The sequence below is a fragment of the Macrotis lagotis genome, chromosome X (assembly GCF_037893015.1).
Source record: "Macrotis lagotis isolate mMagLag1 chromosome X, bilby.v1.9.chrom.fasta, whole genome shotgun sequence".
Taxonomy (NCBI): Eukaryota; Metazoa; Chordata; class Mammalia; order Peramelemorphia; family Peramelidae; genus Macrotis; species Macrotis lagotis.
The window spans coordinates 504,230,398-504,245,655 of record NC_133666.1 but is presented as its reverse complement, the minus strand read 5'-3'; the positions used below and the strand labels follow the sequence as shown (position 1 = coordinate 504,245,655).

Here is a 15,258-nt window from a genome sequence, read left to right as displayed (position 1 = left end):
TGTAAATACCCAGTTTTTTAAAAATACTGAATCCCTTGATGGTACAAGCCATATCTTGAATCATTTTCTTATCAGTCACTGTGCCTTATACATACTTGGCATTTAATAAATTTTGTTGAACAAATAACTCTATAATAATTTACCATATTATGCTGCTTGAACACTAAAGTCTTAAAAAGAAGTTGGCTCAACTTTGTTCAATAGTTTCTTTAATCTCTTATATTTTGGAGTTTTGTTTTACCCGTGAAATAAATATATGCTTCTGGATCCCTGTTTGTTTCAGGTTCTTCTTGAGAGTATCCCAGATTTCATAGTTATATATTTGGTTTTAGAAGTTAGATTAATTCCTGTCAGGTCCTTCTGAGTTAACAATTTTTATTATGACAATATAGAAGAACAGTTTCTTTCACAAAAGGGGGTGACAATTTGAGAATCAACATAATGTAATTTGCATTTTCAAGCTCAAATATAATGAATTTCTATGATCTGTTTCTTTTGTGACTGGATAACTGAATTGCAGTTTAATTCATAGGATAGAATTATGATTTATTGGGATGGAATAAGACAGCATATAGGAATGGTCAGGCACTATTCTTTTTTTTAGAAAGATTTCATTTATTTTGAATTTTACAATTTTCTCCCATTTTTGCTTCCCTCCCCCACCCCCATGTTCTTCTTGAATGTATACTTCTAAGCTATTTTTTCAGAGAGATATGTCTCTACCCTTGATATTAGGTTGAGTTTTTTCAAGTTTTAGGCATTGTTCCAGTGATTAATAATCCTGTGGTCAATGTGATCATACAAGGCAATGAACCATAACGTTTTGGAACTGGTGTTCCAAATAAAGCCACATTAATTATCATATTGAGTAAGGTGTACAGAGATTCATTCATTCATTCATTTATTTTTGTTTAGCCCTAAATATTCCACTTTAAAACATTTACATAGATACTGAGGAAGCAAGTACGGTGTAATGGATAAAAGACTGACCCTAAAGTGGAGACTATCTCAGCTGAAGTTTTTTCTCTGACTCTGTTACATTTAATCTCTCAGTACCCTGGATTGGAATATGTCAAACTTCCAGCCCACATAACTTTGGAGTGGAATTGTAACCAGATTAATGTGGAATTGGGAAATATTTAGCAAAATAAATAAGCATATATTACAACATCGATAATAATTGATTTGTGGTTTTTTTAGTTAATATTTGGCTGGCAGGGTTCCATTTTTATTTGAGTTTGCCACCATAACCCTAGAGAACTGTGAAATACTGACATTTTGTCAATCTTTATCAGTAGAGGGAGATTGTATAGAGCTCTCTAAACTATTAAAAGTATCAGTCTAGATTTTTCTCCCCCTCCCAGTAAAATAGTCATAGACACTTAATTGTTATGGCAGCTCTTCTTTAAAAAAATAATTTGTGGAATAAAATAAGATTTCTATAATGTAGTCTGTTAAAAAAAGATTGCTCATGAAACTGCAAACTACTAAACTCAACTTGTTATTCCTTTCAAATATACAAAGTATCATAGACCTTTCTCCTTCCCTACCCTTATGCTTCCTCTCCCCCCAGCTCCCTTAGTTGCAATTGTTATCTTATTTTCCTTCTTTCCTGTCTGCATTTTAAATTCGTTTGTGTGTGTGTGTGTGTGTGTGTGTGTGTGCACGCGCGCGCGCACTCTTAAAGATCCATATTCTCTGTGGTACATTTCAACTTTTAAAATATACTCCTGTGTGTGTTTGTGTGTGTGTGTGTGTGTGTGTGTGTGTGTGTGTGTGTGTGTGTGTACACATACACACAGATACAGACATATATATTTTTATTTAATTTTTAAAACATTATTGTCACTTCCAAGTGATACCCCAACCAATAGAAGACTCCCTTGTAACAACAGTAACAACAGCAAAATACAGTTAAGTAAAACAATTAAGTATATTGGCCATTCCTAATAAACATTTGACTGGCAGAGATCCAGTTTTATTTGATTTTACCAGACTTTCTGTTTGCAAAAATACACTATCACTTTTTTGTTCCCCATCCTCTTGGTTTGCATCCCTATCTTTTGATTCTTTGAAATCAATATTGGATATAGCCTTGATTTGAACTATGATGTTTTTTAGTCTTGTTTTTCCTTTACATGATTATAGTTGGTATGATTTGTTCTCCTGATTCTATTTGCTTCATTTTGGATCAGTTCATACAGGTCTTTCAAAACTATTCTTATAACGCAATAATAATATATTATTGTAATATAATTTGTTTTGCCATTCCTCAGTTCCTTGGTATCCACAAGAAGTGTTGTCTCTAAGTATATATATTTAGAGGCGTCCAGAGGGGTTGATAAAGTTTTAAGCTATTAAAGCTTAAAGCTCCACTAAGACTTTTGGGATATCATTAAACATGCATGTATGTTTACATGTAAACACATACAAATGTGTGGGTAGATACACACATGTACATACATATACTTATCCCATACCCAGGGGCATAATGGAACCCATGAATATTTTCAGTATGAGAATTTCCCATTTTTAAAATCAGCAGTTGCTACATGTCAGGGCTTTGTTTGCTTTATTGACTTAAGACAATGATGGAGAAACTGTTTAATAATGCACAGAGCCTGACAGGTATTATATAAACACCTTTTTTTCTTTACCCCTTTCCTTTCTCAGACTACTGTTATTAAACATTTATCAGCACATTCTTCTCTATTCTTATACCTATATCTGTACCCTATACCTGTACCTTATCAGGTTTTTTTCTTTGACCTCCTTATGATATATGCCTTATAGCAATATCCTTTGGTCAAAGGATATATATTGTTCAATGATATTTCTGATATAGTTTCAACTTGTTTTTTCAGAATTGTCCATTCAAATTTACAGCTCCACCATCTGAATGCTTATTTTCCCACAATTCCTCTAATATTTGCCTTATTTTGGATTTTGTCATTTTTCTCAATTTAAACATGAATTGAATCTTGAGATTTTTAATTTGCATTTCTCTTTTTTTGCATAGAATATTCAACAGTAAACTCAGCTTACTAATCACTGTGATAGAATTCCATGTCCCTTATTTTAATCTGTGCATTAATTTTTTGACACTGACTAATAATATCTGACTTTTATGTAGTACTTTAAGATTTTCAAAAGACTGGCATATTTTGCAATGCAGCATTTTATCTAGCATTATGGAATAGTCACAGAATGTTTCTGTTACAGTCCACTGATGTCTGCGAACAAATCTTGAGAGTGGTGAGTAGGTCCAATCGATTGGAAGAATTGGTTTTAGAAAATGCCGGGCTTAGAACGTAAGTACTTATCTGAATACTTCTTTTTTTTTAAAATGTCCCTCAATCCCCACTTATTTATACCTTCAGGAAATGCAAACCTGTGAGGGAGATGTGTTTTTTCCTAGGAGTAAGCCAGTCATATTCTTTCTTTCAATGTCATGAAAGTCTTTATTTTTTTAAACACTTAAAATCATCCAACACTTTGTATTTGATGTCCCCTGATACTTTGGGTTCACTGGCTATATTATTCATCCTCATTTTCTCTCTTCTGTTAATAAGTCTTTACTGGTCTTCTCCTTTGGTACATCAACACTCAGATACTCTTCATTTCATGATTAGTATTCATTTAAATGGACTTTATCCAGGTCATGATATTTAAAAAGGTTGAATTCATTGGAACAAAGAACTATAATACCACAAAGTGGGAGAAGGAGAGAGTTTCTTAATCAAAACATTTAATGCTTTATTTGAAGCTAAACATAACTAAAATAATGATCTTGATTTTATGATAAATTATGGTGCTGGTAAAAGCTACAATTTTAGCCTTTAGATTCAACAATTAAAGCAATCAGCTTTGCATTCATTAGGAGTTCGTGGAATGAGAAATCAAATATGGTGAACAACCTGCTAGTAATTTTCAGAAAAACCAGGTTTAGTATTGGAATAAAGAAACACACAGGCACCAAATAAAATCAATAAACAGAAATAACCTAAGGAGATAATCATATTGGTTATTTAATTTAAGGATAAGACCAGAAACTTTAAAGAAAGAAATACTTTTCTTAGTTTACACACTGTATCATTTCTTTTTTTGAACTCATACATTTTTCATCAGCAGAATTGCCTTTTCTTAAAATGGCTTTCTGGTTAATTCTAAGGAATCCTTTTCTGGTCACAGAAAAGTTTATGAAGCCTCCCAGTGAGGAAATTTATATGATATGCCAAGTGTTCCCTAAGATGTGGTAAGGCTAACATTAAGATTATGAACTCCCTAAATAGATTCCACTCTGCTTCAGTTACTGTATTAATGCCTTAAAATTCTGTATTAATATTTAATCCATACTTGTTTTATTCACTTTCAGAGATTTTGCACAAAAACTGGCCAATGCCCTAGCCCATAATCCCAACTCAGGACTTCACACAATTAACCTTGCTAGCAATCCACTTGAGGATAGAGGTATTGTAATATTTCAGTTTTTCATTGTTACCAGAAATTTAAGAGGATTAGTGAGTTTTCACTGAATTTTTGCCTGAATAATGGATTTTCACATGCTAAATTGTCCTTATATCATGAATATAATTGTTATTGGCTTTTTTTAAATAACTCATTAGTTTTCTTCTAGTCTTTATCCTGTAATTAAAATGGTATTGACTATGATTGTCAATTTCATGATTCTTTTATAAACCTGACAATTTAAAGTGTTTTCAGACTGAAGGGGGAAAACGTATTTTTAAAAAAACAATCAATTTTTAGAAATGAGGAAGGGGGAATATTTTAGCATTCTGATATTTTGATATTTTCCTCTTCCTTCTACCTATCATGATTAAGCAAATATTAATAATTAATAGGAATTAGTAATTTTAATTTTGTATTTTTTGTGGTATTATAACTATTTGACATTCCCCTTATTCCATATTCCCTGCATTTTCTATCCTATTCTTTTAAAATAATATTTATGATATTTTTTCCACATATTCCCTGAGAATTCCTTTTTTCAGTAAATGCTTCCTTATAGCACAGAAAAAACAGCTAAGCAAAAGCAGTAAACAGAACAAACATTTTTAATATTTGCCAGTAGATTCTGCTCTTTGTATTCTTTGTCCCCACCTCTTTATGAAGAGGAAGGAAGTCTGTTTTATCGTTTAATCTGGGACCAGAAGCATATTACTGTTATTTACATTGTTATTGTTATTGTTGTTCAGTTATATCTGACTCTTCATGACCATGTGGATTCTAGCACTCCAAATTGTCCATAGGGTTTTCTTCACAAGATCTTGGAATAGTTTGCCATTTCCTTCTCCATTGGTTTAAAGCAAATGAAGGCTAAATGACTTGCCCAACATCACACAGCTCAGAATCATCTGAGGACAAATTTGAACTCAGATCTTCTGGACTTCAAGCCCAATGCTCCTTCCACTGAACCTCTGATACATACATACATACATACATACATATATATATATATATATATATATATATATATATATATATATATATATTTTGGTTTTGCTTTCATTATTCTTTATTGATTTCTATAGTTCTTCATCTGTTTATTACAAGCATATTAATCCTTTGCTCAATGCATTAATATTCTATTATATTCTCATACTGCAATCTCATGAGGATTTTTCTACTTGAAAAGTGCTCACTTTCCTTCTTGATCTTTTGCTACCACAAAGACTGTTGTTTTGGAGACAGTAGTATCTGTAGGATCTCTTTTTCTGTCATTAACTTCTTGGGGTATATGCCTACTGGTGAGATCATTTAATCAGATAATATAAAATAGTTGAGAGTCTTTTCTCCAGTTAATCCCGACTGTTTTCCAGAGATGTTGGTGCTCTGATGTCTTCCTATAAAACACCCAAAATTAATCAGTTCTGTTCTTTATCAGCTTTGTCTGATTAGTGGATATAAAGTAAAACCTCAGGGTAGTTTTAATTTGTATTTCTCTTCTTATTCATGAATTGATATGCTTTATTATTGATATATGTATGTATATATATATATATATATATATATATATATATATATATTGTGTGTGTGTGTGTGTGTGTGTGTGTGTGTGATTGGGGTTTTTTGTTTTTTTGCAAGGCAATGGGGTTAAGTGACTTGCTCAAGGTCATACTGCTAGGTAATTATTAAGTATCCAAGGCCGGATTTGAACTCAAGTCCTCCTGACTTCAGGGCCAGTGCTCTATCTACTGTGCCACCTTAGCTGTTCCTTTGTAGTTTCTGATCAGTGTCTGGCACATAGTAGACCCTTAATAGAATGTTTGTTATTGATTGATCATTTGTACTTCTTGTAAAAATTGTTTGTTCAAATCTTTTGATTACTTAACTTATAAGAATCCACTCATTCCTCCACCCCCCTTTTAAGTTATATTTCTTCTTTGAAACCTTCCTTGATACCACTTACAACCCAGTGCTCCTACCCTCCAATCTAGGCAGGTGTATAGAGTGGTATGTCTGTATTCAAGAATGCGTGAGTTCAAATATAACCTCAGTTATTAGCTTTGGGCAGAGTGTCTGTGTGTGACTAGTGTGATTTGGGCAGATCTTAGCAACTCTGCCTCTGTTTCCTTAATTGCCAAGTAGAGATAATCATAGCACCAACTTTACAGAATTGTGCAGATCAAATAAAATGACATTTGTAAAGTAATTTAATTGTTAAATTATATGGTATAGGTGTTCCCTTTCCTTATCTCAGAACTCTATTAACATTCATTGTAGTTATTTTCAGTTTGGCACATGGCATTGCCAAATTGGATCTTATGTTCTCTGAGGGTGAAAAAAAAGATGACTTTTATACTTCAGGCACTTAATAACCCATACCCCTCAAATAGGGGAACCTGCCAGAGCTTGTATTATCATCACCATGCTATGGCAAAGTATTAGTCATACTTGAGTGATGTTATTTTGTTTATACTATTCATGTATTGGGGTGTCTAGGTGGTGTAGTGGATAAAGCACCAGCCCTGGAGTCGGGAGTACCTGGGTTCAAATCCGGTCTCGGACACTTAATAATTACCTAGCTGTGTGGCCTTGGGCAAGCCACTTAACCCCGTTTGCCTTGCAAAAAAAAACCCAACCCTATACTATTCATGTATTTAATAATCTCCTTTTAGGAAAACTAAATCATTAGATCATTCATAAACTAAGAAATTCAGTATAGTGTAAAACTTGAATTAAGATTTCAGCTACAGAAAAAGATATTTGAAATGTTTAGACTTTTTAATCACTTTCATTAACCTCCTCTGTTTCTTCTGAAAGTAATAAAAAAAAAGTCGCACAGTGTTTTTGTTACTGTATATTATTCCTTAGTCTGAAAAATTAGACCAGTTGATTTGATCTCTATCTTTAACATTATAGAAGTATGTGTTATCTCCTAAATTTGACGAAGCACATGCAATACAGTAGGAAGGCAGCACATTTTTTGTTTGTTCAAGCCAGGTGGATATTTGTTCACCCTCCACACACTCACAGGAGGGAGACATTGACTATCTTGCCCTGTTGCTTTTTTTACTAGAGTCAATAGCATATGTTGTATCATCTGATAAGAGTCATGGTTACTCCATAATTGGTCCATATAGTCTGAGAAGCTACCACAATCTTCTGAAAATCAACTGCATTGATTTACAAGTTTTTTCCCATTATTTGTTTCACACTTTTCCATCCTCCAACTCCCTAACTTTGGTATTATTGAATGTTTATTTTCTTTACTTTTTGAGTATTTCTTTTACTGTTTCACAGTGAACTAATTGTGAGGTTTGATTTCATCAAATAATATGAATCTCATTTGTGTATAGACAAAATGCATCACCTTTATAGAATTTACAGGTCTTCAGACTTAGACCATTTCATTCTTGATTTCCTTGGAAATTCTAAATTGTGTGTATTTTTCTATTCTTTTCTGATCTTTTTGTAATTGAACTGTTGGAGACTTTGCCCATTAATTTCAGTATACAAAATAATTTATTTCCTTAGAAGCTCCTGTTTTTAAAAAAATAAAAATTCACCTGAAGGATTCCAGAATTTCTATCTACATTTCCCTTGAAAAAATGAGAGATCTTATTTTTATAAAAATGAAAGATAAATGATTTTTGAAATGGGAAAAATAATAGGGAATAAGAGAGGTTGCAGGTATGTGAAAAGGCAAATTTTCCTCTTTTCCCCCACTCCCACAAAAAATATAATGGAGAGAGTGGAATTTTCAAATGATAGGCTAACAAATGATTGAATGATCTTGACTTCATTTCCAGCAGCACACACAAAATATTATTAAAAGGGATGGTTAATGAATATCTAGAAAAGGAAGTGATGATAACAAAAAACTAGCCTGGTTTCTACAAGAATTGGTCACACTCAGCTTCATTTCCGTTTTTGATAAAATTATGAGACTGATAATTTACATTCTGTCTTCTGTCTCTGTATTTTACAATTTGTTCCATATGTTTTATATGAGGCCTTTTCTGATTCCCAACAATGGACCCTTTGAAATTTTATTTATTTTGTATTTATTTAGTGTTTATGATCTAGATAGCTGGTTAGTAAAATCTCTCTGCATTCTTCCTTCCCTCCCTCTCTTCCCCTTTCCCAACCCTTCCCTCTCCCACTCCCTTTTCTTTTCCTTTTCCCCCTCCTTTCTCCCTCCCCATCCCCACGCTTTGTTTATATCTCTAAATGTCTTGGTGTGTGCAGGTGTGGGTGTGAGTGGGAATATGTATTAACTTTGGTATCAGATGATTATCTGATATGGTTTATGGATTACTTGTGGGATTGAATACAAACAGTTTATTTTTAATCAGTAGTATTGGATTATTACTTTTATTTCATAATACTAATAAAATTTTCAGATGGTTATATCATTATTATAAGAAAAACAGGTATTGGCATATGTAGTTAGACAAAATACCTTGCTTTTCTTTAGATTTTAGTTCACAACATATTTAAGTAGTAAGCTATATATTATATTTATGATAAAGACAGAACAGTATCTCAAAGGAATATTGGTTACTTTTGTAATTTAAGAATGCGTACACCAGCAATGTTAGTATATTATGCCCTATTATAGCTATTCAGATGCAGGCTTTTTTTCCAAAATGAAAATATTTTTAATTCATTTCTCATAATAAAAAAATGTTTCCTTGAATATAGTAATTCAGTAATGGAATAGTATGTGAATTAGTTTACATCTAAACTGAATCTTTAGAAATCATTGTAGTGAAATTGGAAAGCTTTAAAATCACAGAGATGGTATTTAAATCTATACAGTTTCTCAAAATTAGAGGGAAATTTTTTTCTTTCATCTTATAATTGGATTTTTTCTCAATATTTTTCTTAACTTGATGGTAGTCTTTTGCTGCTTAACTACATATTTTTATTCCTCACTAACAAGGGCTTATTTTGTTTCTACTTTGCTGATTATTAAAAAAAATCTTTATATGCTAGAATTGTAAATGATAATATCATAGGTATTTCAAGTATCAAAGTTGTTTATGGGTTAATTCTACAATGTCAAATTTAATTTCCTCCTAAATGTGAGTTAATAGAATCAGATGGCACACTGCAATGCTAAACATTTTTTTTACAATTATTCCTCAGTTTGGTAAAATTATTTAAAAGAAGGTGAAGCTGTAATTGAGTCTTTCCTCCTCCTCTTCTCCTTTCCCCCTCTACCTATACCATAAAAGCTACCATACTTCCATTACATGATTAATAATCAATCTAAGTCTCTAGTTTTTTTACATTTCTTCATTTCAAGAAACATTCTTTAAAATTGTGTTTTCATTTTTTAATTTTAAAACAAGATTGTATGATGCCAGTAGAAATGGAGTAAAAACCCTAAGCATCTTCTGATAAATTTTCTATGTGAACTCTTTTTAATTTTATTCGACTACTTGTGCATGCAACTTCCACAATAATTATAATCATAACAATAATGCCTAGAATTTTTATAATGCTTTAAAGTTTCCAAAACACTATATCTGTTATCTCCAAAACACTGTTATCTCATTTGATCGATGCATTTATTAGAATTTAGCGATCCCCAGACAGAAAACACTTTTATTTTCAGGGAGTGTTACCACCATCAACTTCAAATTGTTTATGCTAATCAACTAGACTATTAAAATTTGCCTCTTGTTCTGTCAGTAACTGAAAGGTTGCCTCTCTTTGCTGTACATTTATAAAACTTAAAGCTTCTCTTACCACCACACCCTACTCTATCATTGAACCATTTTTCAAAGTAAGTAATCTTATTTCCTTTTCTTATTGTAGAGTTCATTTAAAAATTATATTTGTTGTCTGTTGTTTGTGAATTCTCAAACTTCTTTTCTGTATGTTTTGCTCATCTTTCTTTTATTGATAGGTAGATTAACCCCAGGAAAGCAAATTATGTAAAGCAATTATAGAAAGAATGGCAGAGAACTTCAAGGAAACTTTCTTTTGTAGCATTTGCTACAAATTTGTTGTTACTTGACACAGAGGACAGAGCACCAAGTCTAGAGAAAGGAAGACTTCCTGAGACCAAATCTGTTTAGTAGCTTTTTTGCATTTTGACAAAACAGACAGACACGCACACACACACACACACACACACACACACACACACAGACAAAATTCAAAGAAAAAATTAGAAAAAGGTCTTGAAGCTTGAATAAGTATAAAGCTTCCATTCTATTGGAGGAGACACCATGAAAGTAACTATGTGCATATAAGATATAGAATGTAAATGGAAAGTAATTTCAGAGGGAATGTGATAGAAGAAGGGGCAAGGAAGGTCTCCTGCAGAAGGTGACTAGAAAAGCTAAAGGAGGCAAGATGAGGAAGAAGAGCATTTCAAAAATCGTAAAGAACCACTGAAAAGATCTGCAGTTAGGAAATTTTTGAGGAATAGCAGATAGGCCAGTGTAACTGCATTGTAGAGAGTTTGGAAAAAAGTAAAAATTAAGAAGATTGAAAAGGAAGGAAGAACTTTAAATGTAAAAAAGATTGATTCCTGAGATAAAGGCAGCCACTTGAATTTATTAATAGGAGGGAGGAGATGACATGATCAGAATTTAGGAAAAGCACTTTGGCAACTGAATGAAGAGTGATTTGGATGTAAAGAGACTTGAGACAGTGAGGGCATCAAGCAAGCTATTGTAATAGTCCAGTCTTGAGGTGATAAGGACCTGCACTAGGGTGGTGGCTGTGAGAATAGAGACAAGGGGCCACATATGAAATATGTTGTTAAAATAAAACCCTCAAGACTATGTAGGGTGGTGAGTGTGAGTAATCAACCAAGGTTGCAAACATTGGTGACCACAAAATGGTGGTGCTCTTGACACTATTAGGAAAGTTGAGTTAGATTTGGGGTAGAGATGGGGAAAGAAAGGAAAATGTTGAACATGTTGAGTTAGAGATGCCCATAGGACCCCCAGTTTGATATATCTGATAGGCAGCTGTTAATAATGAGACTTGTACTCAGAAAGAAAGATTAGGGATGCATACATAGGCATCATCTGCATATAGTTGATAGGAGAAAGAGGGTCCAAGAAAGAACATTTTGATTTGAGAAGATATTCTGGTTTTTTTAAAATTTAAGGCCATGGGTTAAGTGACTTGTCCAAGGTCACACAGGCCATTTTTAAGTGTCTGAGGCTGCATTTGAACTTAGGTCCTCCTGACTCCAGGACCCGTGCTCTATCCACTGCATCACCTAGCTTCCCCAAGAAGGGATCAGTTCTAACTGTGGGATGAAGGAAATCATTAATGGAAGAGATGACATAAGATTAAACAAAAGAACTCATATGAATTTCAATAAAGTTTTTTTTTAATTCATGAAGTAATTCTGAATTTTGATAAAATAACTTTCTTTTTGAAATTTTATTTCATTTTTCCAATTACATAGCTATGGTAATTTTTCACCATTCATCCATTTGAAAATTTATGAGTTCCACATTTTTCTATCACTCTCCCTTCCCTGTTAATGTGAATTTTGTTTAACATATTTACATGTTAGTCATGTTATGAAAGAGGTCCTAGGGGGAAAGAAGAGAACTTTTGAGAAAGGAAGAAAAGACATTAAAGAAGTTTTAAAACTGAACATGGTGTGTACTTAAAACTCCATGTTTTTTTTTTCTCTGCATATGGATGAAAGGCTTTTGAAAAAAGTACTCATTCCTATCGAAAATACTAGAGAATATAGAAATAAATGGATTTTCCTTAAAATAATAAGTAGAACCTAGCTAAAACCAACAACAAACTTGTATGTAATCTGGATAAACTAATGGCAGTTCCAATTAGATCAGGGGTAAAATAAGGATGTTCATTATTACTACTACTGTTCAATATAGTATTAGAAATTAGCTTCAGCAATAAGAAAAGAAAAAGAAATTGAAGGAATTAGAATTGACAGTGAAGAAGGGAAACTAACTCTATGTAGACAGTATGATAGCATACTTAGAGATCTCTAGAAAATCAACTAAAAAACTACTTGAAACAATTGACTACTTCAGCAAGGTATTAGGATATAAAACAAACCCACATAAATCATCAGCATTTCTATATATGATCAACTAAGCACAAGAGCAAGAGATAGAAAGAGAAATTCCATTTAAAGTAACTGAATGGGGTGGCTAGGTGGTACAGTGGATAGAGCACTGGCCCTGGAGTCAGGTGGACCTGAGTTCAAATCTGGCCTCAGACATTTAATAATTACCTAGCTGTGTGGCCTTGGGCAAACCACTTAACCCCATTGTCTTGCAAAAAAAAAAAAAACCCAAAAAAGACCTTAAAGTAATTGAAGACAAATACAATACTTGAGAATCTACTTCACAAGACAAACCCAGATACTGTATGAATGCAATTAAAAAATACTTTTCACACAAATGAATTCAGATCTAAACTATTGAAAAAATACATCAAATGCTCATGGTTAGGCTGACCTAATTATCCATGTATAACTATGTTGAACATATTTCCATATTAATTATTTTGTGGAAGAAGAATAAAAACAAAAAACTATGAAAGGGAAAAACTATAAAACACAAAACAAATTTTAAAAATTGAAAATAGTAAGCTTTGATCTACATTCAGACTTTATAGTTCCTTCTGGATTTGAATTGTGTTTTCCATCATAAGTGTTTTTTTTATTAAAGATTTTATTTATTTTGAGTTTTACAATTTCTCCCCTTATCTTACTTCCCTCCTCCCATCCCCCACAGAAAGCAATTTGTCAGTCTTTACATTGTTTCCATGTTGTACATTGATCCAAATTGAGTGTGATGAGAGAGAAATTATATTCTTAAGAAAGAAAAATAAAGTATAAGAAATAGCAAGATAAGACAATAAGATATCAGGTTTTTTCTAAATTAAAGGAAATAGTCCTTGGACTTTGTTCAAACTCCACAGTTCTTTATCTGGATAAAGATGGTATTCTCCATTGCAGACAGCCCCAATTTGACCCTGATCATTGTACTGATGGAATGAATGAGTCCACCAAGTTTGATCATCATCCCCATGTTGCCTTTAGGGTGTATAATGTTTTTCTGGTTCTGCTCATCTCACTCAGCATCAGTTCATGCAAATCTCTCCAGGCTTCCCTGAATTCTCATCCCTCCTGGTTTCTAATAGAACAAAAGTGTTCCATGACATACATATACCACAGTTTGCTAAGCCATTCCCCAATTGAAGGACATTTACTTGATTTCCAATTCTTTGCCACCACAAACAGGGCTGCTATGAATATTTTTGTATAAGTGATGTTTTTACCCGTTTTCATCATCTCTTCAGGGTATAGACCCAGTAGTGGTATTGTTGAATCAAAGGGTACATTATAAGTGTTTTAGAATTATCTTTGGTTATTGTACTGCTGAGAAAAGCAAATTGATCGATAGTCATTATTGGTCTTAATGTGTACATTGTTCTTCTGATTTAGATCACTTTACTCAACATCAGTTCATGCAAGTCTTTTCAGTCTTTTCTGAAGTCTGGCTCTTTAGTATTCTTTTTTTTTTCCAAGTGAAATTTTATTCTCTTTTTCCAATTATATGCAAAAGTGGTTTTTCAACATTCATCCCATTGCAAATTCATGAGTTTTACATTTTTCTACCCCCTTTCTTTTGTCTTCCCTCCCCATGACAGCCAACAGTTTGGTAAAAGTTGTACATGTACAATTTGTGTTTAACATATTTCCATATTTGTCATGTTGTGAAAGACAGATTAGATCTAAGAGGAAATAAAGGAAAAACAAAAAGAAGTTTTTAAAAAAGTGAACACGGGCAGCTAGGTGGTGTAGTGGATGCAGCAACCGGCCCTGGAATCAAGAGGACCTGAGTTCAAATCTAGACTCAGACACTTAATAATTACCAAACTGTGTGGCCTTGGGCAAGTCACTTAATCCCTTTGTCATAAATAAACAAAATTAAAATAAAAAGGGAACCTGGTATGATTTGCTTTGTGTGTGTGTATACCTAATTACAAAATTCTTTTCACATAAATAAAGCTCTAAACAGAATTCATTTTTACAAGATTTTGAGTTCCAGTTTTTTCTCTTTCCCCTCTTCTGAAAATGGTAGCAGTTGATATAGTCTATACATGGACTATCATGTAAAACAGATTTTCGTATTAATTTAAGTTGCAGAAGTGACAGATGAAAAGGAAAAAATAACCACAAGAATGAATAAAGTAATCGAAAAAAATCTGCTTCAGTCTGCATTCTGAATCTATTTTTTTTTATCTGGATATAGATGGCACTTTAATTCACAATTTCTTTGTATTTATCTTGGATCTTTGTTGCTAAGAAGATCTGGGTCATTCATCACACATTTTCACTAATATTGTGTACATTTCTTTCCTGGTTCTGCTCATTTCACTTTGCACCAGTTCATACAGTCTTTCTAGTCTGTTTATTCATTAAACTTGTTCAGCCATTCCCCAATTGATAGGCATCCCCTCAATTTCCACAAAAAAAGCTACTATAAATATTTTTGTACATGTATGTTCTTTTCCCCTTATTTATGATCTATTTGGGATTCAGATTACTAAATCAAAATTATGCATAATTTGTTTAGTTTCAAATTGCTCTCCAGTATGGTTGAATTAATTCACAATTCTACCAACAGTGCATTTTTTTAAACCTTAGGTTCTTAACTGGGGCCCATGAACTTTTAAAAAAATTGCCAATGTATGTTGTTCAGTTCTATTCAGATGTGTCTGTCATGTTTTGCCAATTCTTTCTCCACAATCTGATAATTTTTATTT

The 15,258-nt window shown here is 32.7% G+C and overlaps 1 protein-coding gene across 1 annotated transcript in view; it reads left to right on the top strand.

The window, feature by feature from the left end:
* The window catches only part of LOC141499312 (F-actin-uncapping protein LRRC16A), a 201,563-nt gene that overhangs the window by 54,454 nt on the left and 131,851 nt on the right, over window positions 1–15,258 (top strand). Inside the window, exons 9-10 of the mRNA XM_074202092.1 lie at window positions 3,223–3,311; window positions 4,376–4,470. Coding sequence (XP_074058193.1) covers window positions 3,223–3,311; window positions 4,376–4,470 — 184 coding nt within the window. The remainder of the gene's footprint in view (window positions 1–3,222; window positions 3,312–4,375; window positions 4,471–15,258) is intronic.